Source organism: Mobula birostris, chromosome 3 (assembly GCF_030028105.1).
Source record: "Mobula birostris isolate sMobBir1 chromosome 3, sMobBir1.hap1, whole genome shotgun sequence".
Classification (NCBI taxonomy): domain Eukaryota; kingdom Metazoa; phylum Chordata; class Chondrichthyes; order Myliobatiformes; family Myliobatidae; genus Mobula; species Mobula birostris.
In genome coordinates, this window is record NC_092372.1 from 179,367,361 (window position 1) to 179,387,358 (window position 19,998).

General features: G+C 41.1%; 1 protein-coding gene across 1 annotated transcript; it reads left to right on the forward strand.

Moving 5' to 3' along the window:
* Positions 1 to 14,507, forward strand: LOC140194761 (uncharacterized). Its single transcript, XM_072252032.1, has 5 exons — positions 1 to 142; positions 6,731 to 6,839; positions 10,256 to 10,375; positions 13,223 to 13,301; positions 13,391 to 14,507. The coding sequence occupies exons 1-5, from the start codon at positions 12 to 14 to the stop codon at positions 13,480 to 13,482; spliced, it is 531 nt and encodes a 176-aa protein (XP_072108133.1). The 5' UTR covers positions 1 to 11; the 3' UTR covers positions 13,483 to 14,507.
* Positions 14,508 to 19,998: the final 5,491 nt, after the last annotated feature.

Genomic DNA, 19,998 nt, shown 5'->3' on the forward strand with positions numbered 1-19,998 from the left:
CGTGACCTGCCATGGGATCGCGGACGGCGGCGATAGTGATGGGGACTCGGAGCTGGAGGTCTGTCCTGGTGGCTTTTTTGTTGCTCGGTGCCTTCCCAAGCATCGCGAGTGGACCTTTACATGCACAGTGCAGGGTTGAATGGTAGGTAGTACGGCATATTGCAAGTATGAAAGTGTATGTAAGTACAGTATAACGATTGTATAACTAGGTAAACTGAGAATGGCGGGAGCAATGTTATATCTGTATATTTGAGAAACGACAATCTACATTGCAGAAAATTTACATTGCGATTTACTTTGAAGGCGTCAAGGAGTTTTGATTACGGGAGTATGACCACAGCTCATAGAACATGAAGATGTAAAGTAGCTCAATTCGAAACCGAAGTCCTAAAGGCAAACACAGGAAATTATAAAGGTATCAGTGGATTAAGAGGGTTCATTAAAGATACAGTTACAAACAATTTCTCAGAAACGCTTTACAAGTTGTCTCACGAAATTAGTATTAACTAAAGGATGTAATTAAACATTTGGTATTGAAAGTCAATAAATTCCCAGGGCCTCTTAATTTCCAGTGCAGAGTGCTAAAAGAGGAAGCCATGAAAGTATTAGATGCATTGGTTTAATCTTCCACAATGCTATAGAATCTGGAAAAGTTTCTGCAGGGTGAGTGGTGGGAGAAGCAAAGGTAGCCCCACTATTTAAAAAAAAGCGATAGAACTGGTAATTACTGGGTTATCCAGGTATAAAGGTAGTAGAGAAAATCCCAGTCTGTTAGAAAGGATGTAAAGGCTTGTCACCTAAAATATCAAAAGGATTAAACAAAGGCATTTTAGATTGCTGACAGAATTTTTTGACAAATTTACTAGAGTGTTCTATGGATAAAACTGGCAGAGCAAAAAAAATTGAGAATGTTGATGATGTGCATTTGGATTTTTGAAATGGCTTTAATCAATTTCCACATGTTATTAGTGTGCAGAATTAAAGCATGTCAGATTAGATTAGCACAGACTAAAATTTAGTTGACAGTTGGATAACTGGGAATACATTGGATTTTCTTGATGACTTGTGGGATACAGCAAAGATTAAAATTTGGGCCCAGCTATTCACAAAGATTATCAAAGATCAGGGTAATGAATGAAACATGTAACATCAAACTGAGTTGGTTTATGAATGGTGAGGAGGATGTAAAAAGTGTCAAGCTATTTAAACACCCTGAGTAAATGGGCAGATATATGGCAGATGCAGCATAATATACATTTAATGTGAAGTTTGTCACTTTGGTAGGTGGAATAGTACTCTAATAGTGATAGATTCAGAAATATTGTTGTGTAAAGTGACCTGGATATCGCTGCACAATATTCCCCATAGGCAAATTATTAGGGAGGCATAAATTGCGTTGGCTTCTATTCCAAGAGGTTTTGAGTTTATTGGCAGCTGTGTACATACATCTATTGATGCTTCTGGACACATCTTCAGTGATGCTCCTGGAATCATCGGGTATTTCAGGTCTTTCAACATCATACAACCTCCTCCAGGTGACCCAGCCGGGGCTGATCAGACCCTAGCTTGTGTCCAGATGGCTAGCTACTTATGACTCCATGGCTCCCCTCTTTTGAGCCACAGCCATCTTGAGGCCCTCTCTGCCGCATCGGTGGTACTGTGGATGGCTCTCCTCTTCCTCTCTCCCTTGATGCCCAAAATGCTGAAGGCTCTAACTAAAGAATGGACTACGAATCCCCTACAACCAACCTCCACTGGGAGACACCTCGTTCTCCATCCAGCCTGCTGACAGTTGCTGACCAGTCCTGCGTACTTGGAGAGCTTCCTTTCAAAGGCCTCTTCCAAGCTATCTTCCCATGCGACTGTCAGCTCCAGCAGCACCACTTGCTTAGTCGACTCAGACACTAGGGCAATGTCTGGTTGCTGGGTAGTGGCTGCGATATGGTTGGGGAACTTAAGCTGCCCTTCGAGGTCCACCAACAGCTGCCAGTCCCTTGCAGAGGTCAGAATGCCTGCAGATGTTCTTTTGGCAGGTATTGGCTGCTCCCCAGCTCTGACAAAGGCAATGGTTTGCTTGGAGGATCGGGACTGCCTTGCTCACTCAACTCCTTCGCTGACGGCTTCAGCGATGGTCTTCAGGACCTGATCATGCCTCCACCTGTACCGTCCCTCACCAAGTGCCCTTGCACAGCCGCTGAGAATGTGCTCCAGGGTTCATCGCTTGGAGCACAGTGGGCACGCAGATGACTCTGCCTTGCCCCATGTGTGCAGGTTTGATGGGCTTGGAAGCACATCGTACACTGCCTGGATGAGAAATTGGATGCGGTGTGGTGCGGCTTTCCAAAGATCAGCCCAGGTCACTTTCCTCTCAACCGCATTCTCCCATCTTGTCCAAGCTCCCTGTTGCTTCATTCCCACCACCTTGCAGGCTCTCACCTCCTCCACGACTGCTCTCACCTCCTTCTGAACTAGACGACGCCTTTCCTTCCCTCTGGTATCCATTTGGAGAGTTGGAAAGGATCCTAGCCCAGCTCGGCCTCGTGTGACCACTCCCACCAGCCTCCTGTGACGCAGCCTCACCTCTGCCTCCTGAACGGCTTCCTCTGCCCTCCACTTCCTGCCAGTACTTAGTTGGATCCCTGCTCTAGCCACCTTCGGGTCACTTGAGTCCCTATACTGTAGCACTTCTCTGGCTCTTGTTACCTTGAATTCTTCCTCCAAGGATTTGAATGGCAGTTGCAGTTTGTTGTGGTGTCCATAGAGTGCGATGCTGCTCAGGCTCTTTGGCAGCCCCAGCCATCTCCTGAGGTGGTTGCTAACCCTCCTCTCTAAGGTCTCGACTGTCGAGATCGGAACTGCATAGACGAGGAGGGGCCACAGGATTCTGGGAAGAATGCCATGCTGATACACCCAGGCTTTAAACTTCCCAGGTAGGCCAGACTTGTCCACAGATTTCAGCCAGCCATCCAACTCGGTGCAGGTTGCCTGGATGGATGTTGTGTCCCTTAAAGAGCCGTCAAAATCTTTGCCTAAGCTTTTGACTGGCTTTTCTGTGATGGTTGGGATGGCTGTGCCTGCGATGCTGAACCGGAACTTGTTCTCCACCTTCCCTTTCCTCAGCACCATCGATCTTGATTTGGCAGGTTTGAAACTCATCCGGGCCCACTCCACCAGCTTTTCAAGCCCTTGCAGAATCCTCTGGCAGCCTGGGACTGATTCCGTGGTGACTGTGAGGTCATCCATGAATGCCCTGATAGGTGGTTGCCATTGAGCGGAATTCATTCTGGGCCCTCTGCACTCTGGTTCAGCAGACTTAGTGAACATGTTCATGGCTAGGGAGAACAGGGTCACTGAGATAGTGCACCCTGTGTTGATGCCGATCTCTACCTTGTGCCAGGTTGATGTAATTGCTCCTGAAGAGACCCTCATCCTGAAGTTGCTGTAATAATGTAGATTTCCTTGATTATTGTCTATTTGTTCTGATTTCTTTGGTGAGACCATATTGAAGTTTAAAGTCAAGTTTTTTGTTCTATACACAACTGCATGTATACACTGAAGCAACATCACAGGCACATAGTACAGGTAAGCAGCATTCACGAGAAAAAGATAAATATAAATTACAATTTTACAAGAAAGAATGCAATAAGAACAGCAAAAAGCCATTTTAATGCAAAGTGATCAAAGTGGTGATAATGTTGCTAAGTTGGAATTCAGTAGAATGAGGAGTGACCTCATTGAAACATATTGAATGTTAAAAGGTGTTGATAGAGTGGATGTGGAGAGGATATTTCCTCTGGTGAGGGAGTCTAAGACCAGAGGATATAGCCTCAATAGAGGGGCTTCCTTTTAGAATGGAGATGTGGAATTTCTTTAGCCATAGAGTGGTGAATCTGTGGATTTTGTTGCCATAGGCAGCTGTGGAGGAAAAGTCATTTGGTATATTTAAGGCAGAAGTTGATACATTCTTGATTAGTAAGGGCATGAAGAGATAAAGGCAGGAGATTGGGGCTGAGAGGGAAAATGGATTAGCTATGATGAAATGGCAGAGTAGACTCAATGGCCAAATGGCCTAATTCTGTTCCTATATCTTGTGGTATCTCTCAATACAATGTATGATTAGAGTTGTTGAAGGGAATAGTTGCTCTTGAATTTGGTCGTGTTTGACTTTAGGCTTCTGAACCTCTAGCCCAGTGGTAAATGTGTGAAAATGACTTGGCCAGGATGTTTTGGATCTTTGGATGTTGCCTTCTGGAAGCTGCATCTCCTGTAGATACCACAGAGGACACGGAGTGTTGTGGCTGTGTTGTATTGGGCTGAGTACATCATGTCGTGTAGCTTTTTGCTGATTCCTGGCATGGCATGACTGTAATGGCTCAACCACACGCGACTCTTTAAAAAAAAGACTTCTTGTAGCATTCTGCAAGTTCCTTCACCAACCTGATAGTCCTAATCTACCTACGTACTGAAATTCTCTGTGACCTTCATAACTTTGCCCTTTTTACTTCTATCCCCTATCCCATCCACTGTTTAGAGGCAGGCCTGTGTATAACTCTGATCAGGATCTTTTTCCCCTTGCAAATTCTTTAATCTATCCACAAGGAATCTGCATCTTCTGATCCTATGTCATATTTGTCTAAGGATTGGATTTAATTTTTTTACTTGGAGTCATCAGACCCCCCCATCCGCCCACCTTGTCCTGTTTTTTTTATGATGTACATTGTTGGATCTTAAGCTTCCAGCTGCGATCATCTTTTATCCACGACTCAATGATTCCCATAACATCATATCTCCCAATCTCTAACTGCGCTATAAGATCATCCACTTTATTTCAAATACTGACATGCATTCAAATATAATACTCAGTCCTGTGTTCACTACCCTTTTGAATTTTGTCTCCATGTTACTGGAAGTTAAATTCTTATCCTTTTCTAAACATCTTTTCATTTTTAAAACAATTCTGGAGACTTCCATAACTTCCCCTGCACTCTCCTTCCCTTTTATTCTTCCTTTTTCAAGCTGTTGAATTTACCCTACTACGATTTAGTTTAAGCCCTGTCCACAGCCATAGTTATGCAGCTCACCAGGATCCTGGTTCCAGCATGATTCAGGTGAGCCCATCTCTCCTTTCCCTACGTTGGTGCTAATGTCCAATGAATTTGAACCCACTTCCCCCACACCAATCTTTGAGCCACATACTTAACTCTGATATTCGTAACCCTGTGCCAATATGCAGAAGCTCAGGTAACAATCCAGAGATTATTACCACCTTGGTTCTGCATTTAAATTTAGTCCCTAGCTGCTCCAATTCCCTCAGCAGAACCTCTTTCCTTGTTGCTCTTGCACCATTGGTACTCACATCTTCCAGTACAACTGGACTTATCCTCTCCCATTCTGCCTCTGTGGATCAGATGACATGTCCTGAAACTGGGCACCAGGGAAACAACACCACTTTCAAGACTGTCGATCCTTGCGATAGAGAAATGTGTCAACTCCCTTGACTGTGTGATCCCCAGTTACAGCAATATTTCTCTTCTCTTGCCCCTTTTGAAAGGTTCCCTGAATCGCAGTAGTATGATTTGGTTGCTCATCCTTCTAGCTGCCCGCACTCTCATCCACCAACCTTGGACCTATTGGGCAAACTCAGGAGTGGAGGCTCCTCCAGCCCTACCTGCCTCACTTGCAGTCACATCTTCTTATCCCAGGCTACCGACTGAATTTCAAATAGTTAATCTAATGGGTGTGACTGCCTTCTGAAGCAGTTTTCAGGTAAAGCCTGATCTATACTTCTGCGTGAACTGGACGCCGTAACCTACGCAAGTGACTTACGGGCATTGTGAGCATTTATACTTGTGCGTTGGTGTATCTGCGCTGCTCTACAATTTGCGCACGTCACGCATGCGCACTCACCTGCCCGCACAAGGCTTCATTGTCATGGTAGTCTCGGAGTCCACAAGACGCGAGCGTCTTTTTTCGTGCGAAATATGTCCTCCATAATTTCGGAGGTCTGTAAAGCTTTATGGAAAACATTGCAGCCAGACTTCCTTCCCTGCCCTTCAGTCACCCAATGGGAAGCTAGGATGACATGCGATGCTACCAAGCAGACCAATCACAGTCGTCGCGTTCTGTGTTGCCACGACGTGCGGTTGCATTTTGGGAGAGGTGCGCGTTGCAGCAACGCAAGCTCTCGCATAGGGTTCCGCGTCGGCTTTGCGGTGACACAGACCTTATAGCGACGCGTTGACACAGAAGTATAAATCAGCCTTAACACTCCCGCTCCCTGATGCATCACTGTATTCGAAGAACAGATTCTAGATCATCAGCATTGAGCCTGAGTTCCTTGAGTGGCAACACTTGCTGCAGATATGGTTACCAGCAATCAAAATGGGATCTGTCAGCTCCCACATGGTGTAGTTACAATACCTCATCTGATCGTGCATCCCTATTTTAGTTAGTTTGTTATCTTTCTAGTTAACCACAATATTGAAAACAACTTTAGTTGAGGCCAAATCACATTCGAGTTAGTATTTAAGAAGGAGATGGACAGATACTTAGACATAAACCTTTATGGGCTACAGAGAGGGCATGATAAATGGTATTGAGGTACTGGTCATGCTAAATGGTGAGGTAGATTTGAAGGACAAAATGGCCTATTCCTACATCTGTTTCTCTGTGTCTGTTCCCAACAGCATTTGGAAATTGACATTATTTCTGTTTGATTTTTATTCTGTAGGACGTTTGGGATTTCTTGTAATACTGTGTATCTGCAGCTAGTGAGCCAGATAAAAGAATGGAAAACTGCTGACAATTGTGCAAATGGAGGAGAAAAATGCTTATACACTGTAAGTATCTGAATAATCCCAGTAGTCTGAGTGGAGAAAATTATACTGATATATAACAGCAGGGATTTATGTAATAATCTTGGTGTAATAAAACATCCTTATGAACTGGTTGGAACTGAAAGCATACCTAGATACAAGAACAGTCTTACAGAAACATTTTCAATGTATTTCAGTTTCTGACATATCTTTAATTCCTGCTGGAAATAGTTCATTTAATGTATATTTTGTTTTCGAAACAGATTTTAGAAAGGCATTGTCTTCCACATTCTTGTGTATCCGGATATTTGGCAAGAGGATCTTTGAAAATCCTCTATCTTAGCTTTGTGCAAATATATTGGTGGTAACATTTGTTTCAATGACTGAATCCTGAATTTTGTTTGAAGAAAGTATTCTATTACTACTTGTCATATTGGAAATTGCATTTTGTTTGCTATTCTTCAGTGGGATGATAATCTATTCCTAACTCTCTTCCATATTCTATATTTTAATGGCCCAGTTTAGGGGAAGAGGGTTACTGTTGTGCTCACTTTCTGTATTGAAAACCAAATAAAAGTTGCTTGTGCCTTGTGATACCTAAAAATGTGTACATATTAGCAAAATGGCTCTGAAAAATATTCAGACAATTAAGACCAGGTAGCCTGTTTTCTGTTATAATATGGAGAGGTATTATTGTCTATTTTGTTCCTTCTGTTGGGCTGAGTTGTATTTAGTGGAACTTTCCATGGGTTTTCCAGATATGGATGCATCATAGTAAGCATCCACCACTCTCTTTTTAAATCGGATGTGTGTGCAGGAAGTGAGAATGGGAGTATTATCTCTGGCTCCACAACATCCCCAAAAGCACTACTGAACTTGGCTCCATTCCCCCTTACTTCACAGTTACTTTATATTTTAGGAGCAACATTGCATATACAGTATATCTTGAAAATACAGCTAACATTTTAAATGCATATTACTTAAATGTCTTTTGTGGTCTGGATGCCACCTTGAGAAACTTTAATGTATAACAGTTTCAGATATTTTCTTTTGTGGTTTGCAGTGAATGTTTTGTGGCCCAGCATGTGGATAGATTATGACCTGATTTATTTAAAGCTTTTGTACTTTGTGGTTATTTAAACCTGTATTGGACACGCGGTGTCGTTTGATTTCCAGGTGTGGGTGCTTTGGTTGAAAATATTATTTGGCTGAGTTAAAATAGGTTGCGCTTATCAGATGATGTTGGACACACGAGTTCAAGGGGGTAAAGCTGGAGATGAGCAAGAGCCGAAGACTGAGGAGTACTGATGTCGGGTTGGAGGAGATATGGATCTCTTAGAACAATGCAAAGATTATTTAAGTTCTATTGTTAAACTGAATAAATGTCAACAATATATGTTATATATGTTATGCACTATACGTTAAAGTAAGTTTGTCTATGCTCTCTTCCCTTAATGGAAAACAAAATCTTTTTTTCCTCAATTTTCTTCCATTTTCCTAATCTGCAACTGTTCAGGGGTTTCAAGGTGATTAACAAACTTTGGCTTGCATACATGTAATGTTTTGATGAAAGGCATCACAGCCATACATGAACTTAGACATTTATTTAGGATGGTAGAAGGGGTAGGACGTCTTTGGATAGAATGAACAGAGATTTGGATCCAGTTGTTTCATTACAAGCCCTCTATAATTATGTTGTGCGATTATTTGCCCAATGGCATTTCCATTCCAAGTACCTATTATTAACTTGCAATTGTTGGGTAGATGTTGATGGTTTTTGAGAATTATAGCCATTTTGAATCTTGTCTAACATGCAAGTAGTGTATAAGAACATAAGAAATAGGAGCAGGAGAAGGCCATCTGGCACGTCGAGCCTGCTCCACCATTCAATAAGTCCTTGGCTGATCTGGCCATGGACTCATCTCCACCTACCTGCCTTTTCCCCATAACTCTTAATTCCTCTACTATGCAAAAAATTTATCCAACCTTATCTTAAATATATTTACTGAGGTAGCCTCCACTGCTTCATTGGGCAGAGAATTACACAGATTTACCACTCTGTGGGAAAAGCAGTTCCTCCTCATCTCCATCCTAAATCTACTTCCCTGAATCTTGAGGCTATGTCCCTTAGTTCTAGTCTTACCTACTAGTGGCAGCAATTTTCCTGCCTCTATCTTAACAATCCTTTTCATAATTTTATATGTTTCTATAAGGTCTCCTTTCATTCTTCTGAATTCCAGTGAGTACAGTCCCAGGCAACTCAATCTCTCCTCATAGTCTAACCTCCTCATCTCTGGAATCAACCTGGTGAACCTCCTCTGCACTGCCTCCAAAAACAGTATACCCTTCTTGCCCTTCTTCAAATAAGGAGACCAGAACTGCACGCAGTACTCCAGCTGCGGCTTCACTAGTACCCTATACAGTTGCAGCATAACCTCCCTGCTCTTAAATTCAATCCCTCTAGCAATGAAGGCCAACATTCCATTTGCCCCCTTGATAGCCCGCTGCACCTGCAAACCAACCTTTTGTGATTCATGCACAAGCACTCCCAAGCCCCTCTGCACAGCAGCATGCTGCAATTTTTTTTTTACCATTCAGATAATCTGCTCTTTCATTTTTCCTTCCAAAGTGGATGACCTCACATTTACCAACATTGTGCTCCATTTGCCAGACCCTTGCCCGCTCACTTAAACTAGCTATGTCCCTCTGCAGACTCTCTATCTTCTGCACATTTCGCTTTTCCACTACACTTGGTCCCCTCTAGTATGTTTAAAACAGAGTCATGCCTTAATTCTCACCAAATATAATGAATGCAGAGTGGGCATATCTGTCAGTATCCTTTTGAGAATGGGTACTGTGTACATCTGGGACACTTTTAGTATCTCTGAATGGCAAACAAGAAAAGCTTGTATACAGAAAAAGTCATCGGGTAATCCATCCTTTGTCTCCCACTATGGAATCAATTTGAAATTGCCTTGATTTAGAGTGTTGCTTTCACAGCTATTTATTCTTTGCGACTATGAAATATTTTAGGATATCTTTATTAAATTTTATTAAGTTTGAAAATATGGTTTTTGTAGGACAGATTCAATTTTTGTTAATAAGAATTCCATAAGACCATAAGAAATAGAGGCAGAATTAGGCCATTTGGCCATCAAGTCTGCTCTGCCATTCTATCATGGCTGATTTATTTTTGCTCTCAACCCCATTTTCCTGCCTTTTCCCTATAACCTTTGGTGCCCTTGCTGAATAAAAACCTCTCAGTCTTCGCTTCAAATATACCCCGTGACTTGTCCTCCACAGCTGCCCGTGGCAATGAATTCCACAGGTTCATCATCTAATTCATTTAAATATTCAATCTGCAAGCATATTTATTAAAATCTCTTCTCGATGAATTAATACATAGCAACTACCATTTGATCTTTTCCCCTGTACTTCAGCTAAAGTCTGCAAATGAACATTACATTGTGGCTAAGCACACAACTCCAGTGCACAAGTATGTCGATGATCTTACATTCAAACTGACTTCCTCCTTGGATAAGAAATCCTGCTATGTTTCTGTGAGTATATAATTATATTTCTCTATGGAGCACCAAGGTAAATAGTCTTTAATAGAGATTTTTGGAAAAAAGATAACTATTTCATGTATTAACTGAATAATATCTTCTAGACTATTGTATATTAGAGTTACTCAGCACAGAAACAGGCTCTTCATCCAAAATCATCCATGCCTACTGAGGTCCCTTCTTGAGTTAGTCCCATTTGCTTGCGCTTGGTCTATATCTTTCCAAACTCTTCCTATCCATGAATTTGTCCAAATGTCTTTTAAAGATTGTGATTGTACTGCCCACTCTGGCAGCTTGTAATTCCCTCTTGCATGAAATGAATAAACTCTACCTTCCCAGGACAAAGTCTATAACCACTCACCTTATCTATGCCCCTCATGATGTACACATTTCCAATGCTTCTTTACCACCTTGTTTAACGGTGTCGCTACTTTGGAAACTATGTACTTGTACTAGTAGGTCTCTCTGTTCTACAGCTTACAAACAACAGAGGACCCAGCACAGATCCTTGTGGCACACCACAACTTAGAGGCCTCGAATCTGGGTAATAACCCTCTACTACCACTTTCTGACTTCTTTCACCTAGCTGATTTTGTATGTTGTCCGGAGACAACATGTATAAACCTATCCTCATCCGTTCTCTTGGATACCTCTTCTTAAAATAAAACTTCATAAAATTTGTGAGACTCAATTCCCAAGCACAAAGCCAGGATGAGTCTTCCTATTCACCCTTTGCCCTTCCAATGCAAATAGACGCAGTCTTTCAGAACCCCTTCCAGTAACTTTCTCACCCTGATGTTAGGCTCACTGCTCTATAATTACCTGGCTTGATCTTGTAGCCCTTCTTAAATTAGGCACAGCATTATCCATCCTCCAGCCTTCTGGTACCTCACTGGTGGCCAAGGAAGGTAGAGATATCATCCACCAGGGATGAAGTAATTTCTTCTGTTTTGTCTCTCAGTGTCCTAGGATATACTTGGTCAGACCCCAGGGATCTGCATCTGGACAGCCAATATATCTCCCCTTCAGAACCACATTGTTCTCTTCCCTGAATCCTCTAGCTTTCACGACATTCATGGTAAAAGATAGATGAGATGTATTTATTTAAGACCTCTCTTTTTGTTTTCGAACAAGATGGCACTGAAGTGTGGCAATTCATTGCAAGCTGCTCCCTGCAAATCCACTCACTACTTCCCTTATGATTGTTTGACTCTTAAATCTTGGGCACTGCACTTTCTCTGTAGTTGTTACACTTTATTCTGCATTGTTATTGTTTTAACTTGTTCTACCCTAATGAACCATGTGATGATTTGATATGTATGAATTGTATGTGAGACACTTTTCCCTGTATCTCAGTACATTTGATAATGTCAATTACAATTCTACTTAACTCCAGTACCTTCACACATACATGACCACAAGAGGGAACTTGTCTGACACTTAAAAAGCCTTTACTTTCTCAGGAGTCTGCATAGATTTGGCATGGCATCAAAAACCTTGGCAGGCTTCTACAGGTGTGTGGTGGAAAGTGTGCTGACTGGCTGCATTTTAGCCTGGTATGGGAACACCAATACTTTTGAGCGGAAGATCCTGCAAAGGTAGTGGAATCAGCCCAGTACATCACGGGTAAAATGCTCCCAACCATTGAGCACATCTACATGAAACATTGCCAGCATCCAGCATCCATCATCAAACATCCTCACTCCCCAGGCCAGGCTCTTGCTACTGCCATCGGGTCGAAGGTACAGGAGCCTCAGGACTTGCACCACCAGGTTCAAGACAGTTACTGCCCCTCAATCATCAGACTCTTGAACAAAATGGGATTTAAGGACTCTTTTATCTTGTTAGTTCATGCTTGTTATTTCTTGCTGCTTATTATCTGCACTTGCACAGTTTGTTTATAGTTCCCAATGTTTACAGTGTCTGTTCTATAGATAGCTAAGTATGCCTACAAAAAAAATAATCTGAGGGTTTTATGTGGTGACATTTATGTATTCTGATATTAAATTTTACTTTGAACTTTGGCTTATCTCACTGGAAGCTTTTTATAATTCAGAAAGCAAAATTCAAGCTTCCATCATGGGATTTAAATTCACGTTCTTGAGTTTAACATTTGAAACCTCTAGATTGTTATTCCAATAACATTTGCACTATAATCATTTTATGAGCAGGACCAGTATTTTTTACCTGGCCTTAATTCCTCGCATTTAGGCAATGATAAGCTACTAACAAAATACTGGCGGAACTGCTTATTCATTTCCATGGGCGCTGCCTGACCTGCAGAGTTTCTCCAGCATTTTGTGTGTGTTGCTTTGGATTTCCAGCACCTGCAGAATTTTTGTGTCAATGGTAGGCTACTTTCTTGAACCATAACAATCCTTCTGATGAAAGTGCTCCCTCTTACTGTGTTGTCAGTAGGATGCACTTGGTATTTTTTCTAATTCAATCACCTTGAGCTAATGATGCACTACATAATTTTATAATTTATCTAAGTTTGTTTAAATAAATAGTTTCTTCCTCTCATCTGAAAGGAAGTTAGAATGTTCAAAGTTCAAAGTAAAATTTCTTATGAGTACGTAAATGTCACCACATACAACTCAGAGACTCGTTTTCTTGTGGGCTTAATCAGCAGTTCTATAGAATAGTAATTATAACAGGGTCAATGAAAGATCAAGCAGAGTACATAGGACAAACTGTGCAAATGCAAATATAAATACATAGTAATAAATAGTGAGAGCATGAAATAACAAGATAAAAAGTCCTTAAAATTAGATCATTGGTTGTTGGAACATCTCAATAGATAAGTGTAATTATTAACAATACAACCCATTCTTATTCCAGGGATTCTCTGTTTCTGAACTATGGTACGCAGTCTTTGACCATGGTACCAACTACTGCAACTTGCATAATCTTATTGAAGGTAAGCCTGAAAATAAATGGTAGTACATAAGTTGATGTTATTAAAAGGTATACTAATCATTTGGTTTCTTTTTTTTAAATGTTTTCCAGGTAGTGGCCTAGACAAAGTTTCAGGTTATACTGAATCAACAAACAACTTCAAGTGTACTCAGTATTCCTCAGCCAACTGTACAATTTACTAAATGGGATGTGCTTTATTAACAAAATCATGAAGCTGCCGGATGGTGTATGACTCGGGGATTTTTTTTAAACCTTTTTCCAAGACTTTGACTGATTGCCTTCCTTTCATCAATAATGCTATCAAAGTACTGTGAGGTGCATTGGGAAAGAAATTAAAATTCTTGGCACCATATTCAATAGTATCTGAACATTCACCCATTTTATGATTGGGCACTTAGTGATTCAAGTACGAGTTACTTGACACTGTAACAAAATGTTAAAATGTACAGAGAATTTATTTGTCCAAATTATTATTTTTGTATTGCATGAGATTCATCCTAACTTATCAATTGGTTCTTCCTTATGCATATGGCATCTTTGCTTGACTATACCCCAACTTATTCTGTTTTAACGCTCCTTCCCATTACCAATGTTTAATTAATTTACTAAACCACATTAGTGCTCTTCTAAAATTAATAATATTCCCAGTATATTGCATTGACCTGAGATCTAATTGTTTTTTTTCTTGGTGATTTGCTAAAAATAATCCTATTTGCTGGGAGTAATACTACATAGAAATATTGCATATAGTTTTTCATCTTAATTAAAATATTGTTTTCTACTTTAAGCTGCCTTCCTAAGTATATCTTTCTAACTGGGGCTTTGCATAAGCTTCAAAGCCAAACTTGTTGGGAAATATTTTGTGTAGGTTGTCTGATCAATAAGCCAAAGGAATGCTGGTGAAAAATGGGGAATTCATCAGCACTATATTCCCTCATTAATATTGTTTCCAAACATTGACATCTCCATTTTAAATCAAAATGTAAAGAAAGAAAGATCAAGATTATTGCCTTGATGTTTAATCTGCCACCTGATTTTTTTAAAAACTGCTTATGTACATTAACAATATATAGACTTTTGTATAATTGTAACACTGTCTTATAACCCTGTGTTTTAACTAATTTTTCTACTTGGTACTGTAAATTTAAATCCATTTAAATGTATTTTGGAACTAATTCTTTACCTCTATTAAATTGGTAACAACAAATTTAACTGGATTCGTTTATTTTCTGTGACCAAACTGAGATCAGACATCAAGCCATTTCATTCCCTTACAATGTAGCTTCTAACACAGTAGAACTGAATAGGAGGTTGTGCTTGCTGCTACTAAGATTGCCCTAATACGACTGGCCAGAACAATTATTTTCCATTTCTGCAATGCAACAGTAATCCTCAGTGAAATGGAACCAAAGACCACCTTTAAGATATTAGAGTTCAAGTGTACTGCCTTGCAATGCTGAAATATTTTGGTTTAGTTTATTGGAGACTCCATTATCCGCACTGATTGAAGCATTGAGCAAGATTAAAATTGTGGAGGATGAGAGGGAAAAATTAACAGGTGCTCAGCACTGTCTGCCTGTGTTTGACCTGCCTTCCTCTCCTCCCGCTACTACAATTGAGCGGGAGGTGCAGGAGTCTTGGCCCTCGCTTTGCCAGGTTTGGGAGCAGTTGTTGCCCTGCAGACATCGGACTTCTGGACTGGCTTTGATCGCCTCAGTGCTGAATTGGCTCTGCAGCTGTGGACTCTGTTTCGGGGACTCTGCAGTTCATGTTCCATGTGTTTTGTTTACTTTTTCTTATTATTTGCGCGATTTGTTCAAGTCACTCCAGCGCTGAAATCACCCAGCAGCTGCGGCCTGCAACCATCAGCACTGGCCTCATCGTTGAACTGGCTCCGTAGCCGTGGCCTGCAGCAATCGGTTTCACTCACCTCAGCCTGGAACTGGCTCCGTGACCATGGACTCACTTTCCGGGACTCTGCGGTTCATGTTCATGTCTGTGTGGTTTGTTCACTTTTCAATTGTTTGCACAATTTGTTCTTTTCCAGACGTTGGGTGTTCCATGGTCTTTGTTGTGTGGGTTTTTTTAATGGAGTTCCATTGTGTTTCTTCGTCTTGTGGCTGCCTGCAAGAAGACAGATCTGAAGGTTGTATACGGTATAAATACTTCGATAATAAATGTACTTTGAACTTTTCTCTCAGAGTCAGGTTTATTATCACTGACATGTGTCACATTTGTTGTGGCACCAGAACAGTGCAACACAAATGAACTATTAGTTAAAGTAAGAAATATTGCAAAAGTTGGCGCGTGGCCAAGTGGTTAAGGTGTTCGTCTAGTGATTTGAAGGTCGCTAGTTCAAGCCTTAGCTGAGGCAGTGTGTGTGGCCTTGAGCAAGGCACTGCTCTGTGATGACACCAGTGCCAAGCTGTATGGGTCCTAATGCCCTTCCCTTGGACAACGTCGGTGGCGTGGAGAGGGGAGACTTGCAGCATGGGCAACTGCTGGTCTTCCATACAACCTTGCACAGGCCTGCGCCCTGGAAACCTTCCACGGCGCAAATCCATGGTCTCATGGGCAAAAAAAATTGCAAGAGGAAGAATGAAAGAGTGTTCATGAATTCATAGGCTGCTGAGAAATTTGATGGGGGCAGGAAGTAAGGAAGATGACATTCTAAAATGTTGAGTGTCCATCTTCATTCTCCTAATGGTAGTAATGAGAAGAGGGCAGGCATCGGATGGTGAGGGTTATTAATGAAAATGCTGCCTTCTTGAAGCACCATCTTTTAAAGATGTTTTCAGCAGTGGAGAGGCTAGTGCCCATGATGCCTAGAGCTCTCTGCAGCCTCTCTTGATCCTGTGCATTGGAGCCTCCATACTAGGCAGTGATGCAGCTAGTCTGAATGATCTCCACAGTACACCTGTAGAAATTTACAAGTTTTTGCTGACATACCAAATCTCTTCAAACTCTGAATGAAGTATAGCCATTAGTGTGTCTTCTTCATGATTGCATTAATGTGTTGAGCCCAGGATAGATCATCTGAGATGTTGATGCCGAGGAACTTGAAGCTGCTTACCCTTTTCATTGCTGATCCCTCACAATTCTCAACTTCAGTAAGTTTTTAAGGCTGCAATGAATGTTAATTATTACATTTTGTTTGTAGTAACCTGCTGGTTTTGTTAAAGTATATCGGTTAATAACTTACATTAGGTTTCTTGCGGAAAGAGCCACAGACCCTGGCATATGGTGCCTCATAAATATATATTAAGCCGACTTGTGGCCTTGTTCCTTGCTGTCTATTGCAGTTCCCACATGGAATACATTATGTGTCTTGCCTTAGTGTCTTTGACGTGGTGTTCAGTTATTTCTGGAGTTACTGATTCATCAGGTGGTGGAAGAATTTATAAGTTTCCTCTTCCTTTTAGCTGGCATTAATGCTATTTACTGAGATAAAATGTAAGGGATCTTTGCTGGAATGCACATGTATTTGTGATTACTGTTATGATTGCAGACATAGTGTTCACAAGATCCTTTTAGGTTGATTCCATCACTTTTTCTTATTTAAACCATTTCCTCTTGTGTATATTTTAACTACTTTCTTAATCATTTTGTACAGACAGTTTCAGATCAGTTTAAATGTATGTTATTGTTTATAATGCATTTTCCCATCCACTTTCATATTATTGCAAAAAGCCTTAAATCACCTTGTGTCCAAAAAAGTGTTATGGTATTTCTGATTATAACAGCTGGTTTTGTGGTTCGCTTGGTACTTAGTGCTTGATACTTTCTAAATTTTATAGGCAGCTCTAGCTGAGACTTACAAATGTGTTCCTGCTATGACACAACAAATAATTTGGTTAAGCATTTCTTAGGTTGGTACACATGTTCCTACTAAATTGGCATTAAGTCATGAATCCAATTGCTTGTGAATGAATGAAATTACCAGTTTAAATAATACCTAGTAGAAATTCATTCCTTGATCTCTTCTCCTCAAGGTTAACAAACAAGTACTATAAAACTGCCCAATTAATATGTAACAATTAAATTTAGTTGCTACCATTTCATGGCTGAGAAATTTGGTTTTAGTATTTGATTCAAGTTGGAAATTTTGGCTGATCCCAGGAATTCTTATCTGGTTTGTATAAATGCAGTTGGTAAAACTTATTTTTTTTCTGTATGCCATCTCAAAAACTAGTGTACTGTGATAAGGTTAACAAATAACTAACTTAAAATAACAATTAAGCAAATTATAGGAATGGAAAATATGGTTGTCTAGTTAAGGACGCTGACATCACCATCAGCTTTGCTCAGTTCATGCAAAATGGGAGGTGGAGACATGTAAACAATGGGGCATAGGAGCAGAATCGAGCCATGCTGCCAACCAAGACTGCTCCTTTGTTCGGTCACAGCTGACTTCTTTCCTCCCCCCAACATCACTTCTGGTCATAGTGAATGCAAGGTTTTGACTTAAACCATGAACAATTCCTCTTCACCGTCCCTCCTCCAGTATCTCTCTTCCTGTAGATACTGCTCAACCTGTTGACATCTTCCTGCAGATTGTTTCAAGCAACACACATAAAAGTTGCTGGTGAACGCAGCAGGCCAGGCAGCATCTCTAGGAAGAGGTGCAGTCGATGTTTCAGGCCGAGACCCTTCATCAGGACTAACTGAAGGAAGAGTGAGAGTTAGCGCTGACGAAGGGTCTCGGCCTGAAACGTCAACTGCACCTCTTCCTAGAGATGCTGCCTGGCCTGCTGCGTTCACCAGCAACTTTTATGTATGTTGCTTGAATTTCCAGCATCTGCAGAATTCCTGTTGCCTGCAGATTGTTTGTTGTTTTGGGAAGCTTCAAACTGGGCATGCAGCTAGTTGTACAACATTATAATTTGAATTTCTCACATAGTATGGCAAAATATACTTAAGTAGGGAATGCTTTCCTGACGTGGGGCTGAAGAATGTGTTGAGTGAGAATAGGGAAAGTTTATCTTACTATTAAATTGATTGGGAATGTTTTTTCTTCTTCCCAATGAACCACCCACTCTCACACACAGTCAGTCCTCCAGCTTCCAGTCCCCTGTCTGGACTTGTAGTCATTGAGCCTCCGACTTCCAGACACTACCCTCACTGACTTGGGGGGCCTTGACCATTGAGCCTTGACTTCTAGATTTGCTGACTCCAGTCTTTACCTTTGGGATTCAACTTTTGGTATTGACCTCAGGACTTGCTGATCAAAGTTTAGTCTCGAATTCCAGACTTGTACAGTCTTCAACCCCCGACTCTTAGACTTGCAGACTTCCAGACCTGCTGATATTAGGAATATTCTTCAAGGGACTTGATTGCCTCATCTATCTTGTGCTTCCTTTTTTTTTCTTGATCAAACCATCAGAATCAGATTTAATATCACCAGCCTATGTCATGAAATTTGTTTACTTTATGGCTGCAGTGCAATGAAGTGCATGATAAATATAAAGAAAAAATCTGAGTTACATTAAGTATTTATATGCCTATTAAATAGTTAAATTTAAATCAATAGTGCAATAAAACAGAAAATAAAAAAAGTAGTGAGGTAGTGGTCACGGATTCAATGTTCATTTAGGAATCAGACGGCTGAGGAGAAGAAGTTGTTCCTGAATTGATGAGTGTGCACCTTCAGGCTTCAGTAGCTCCTTCCGGACAGTAGCTGTGTGAAGAGGGCATGTTCTGGTGATGGGGGTCCTTATTGATGGATGCCATCTTCCTGAGGCACCGCTCCTTGAAGATGTCTTAGATACTACGGAGGCTGGTACCCATGATGGACCTGACTGATTTTACAAGTTTCTGCAACTTATTTCAATCTTGTACTGCGTACCGCCTCCCCCCCACCCCCATACCAGACGGTGATGCAGCCAGTCAGAATCCAGTTTAGTTGGGGAAAAAAAAGCAAATCTCCTCAAACTCCTGATGAAATATAGCTGCTGTCTTGCTTCTTTATAGCTGCTTTTGCGTCCAGATATTGACACCCAGGAACTTGAAATTGCTCAGTCTATCCACTTCTGATCCCTCTGAGGATTGGTTTGTGTTCCCTAATCTTACCCTTCCTGAAGTCCACAATCAGCTCTTCGGTCTTGCTGATGTTGAAGCAGAACAGATGATCAGAATCATTTGTCCAGGCCAGGGGAGTCTAAAACTAAAGGTCACAAATTTAACATGAGACCAGAGAAATTTGGAGATCTACACTCATTGAGTGCAAGGTTGTTGCTGTGACACTACTGAACTAACTGGTATATCTCTCTCTCATACGCTCTTTTGTCACCATCTGAAATTCTGCCAACAATGGTTGTATCAACAGCAAATTAAGAAATGGCATTTGAGCTAGACCTAGCCACACAGTCATAGGTGTAGAAGGAGTAGAGCAGTGGGTGAAGCACACATTCCTGTGGTGCGCCAGTGTTGATTGTCAGCGAGGTTATTTCCAATCTGAATAGATTGTGGTCTTCCAGTTAGGAAGTTGAGGAGCCAATTGCGGAGGGAGGTACAGAGGCTTAGGTTCTGTAGCTTTTCGAACAGGAATGTAGAATAAATGGTGTTAAATGCTGAGCTACAGTCAATAAACAGCATCCTGACTTACAGTAGGTATTCGCATTGTCCAGGTGATCCAAGGCTGTGGAGAGCCATTAAGATCATGTCTACTGCAGACCTACTGTGGCGACAGGCAAACTGCA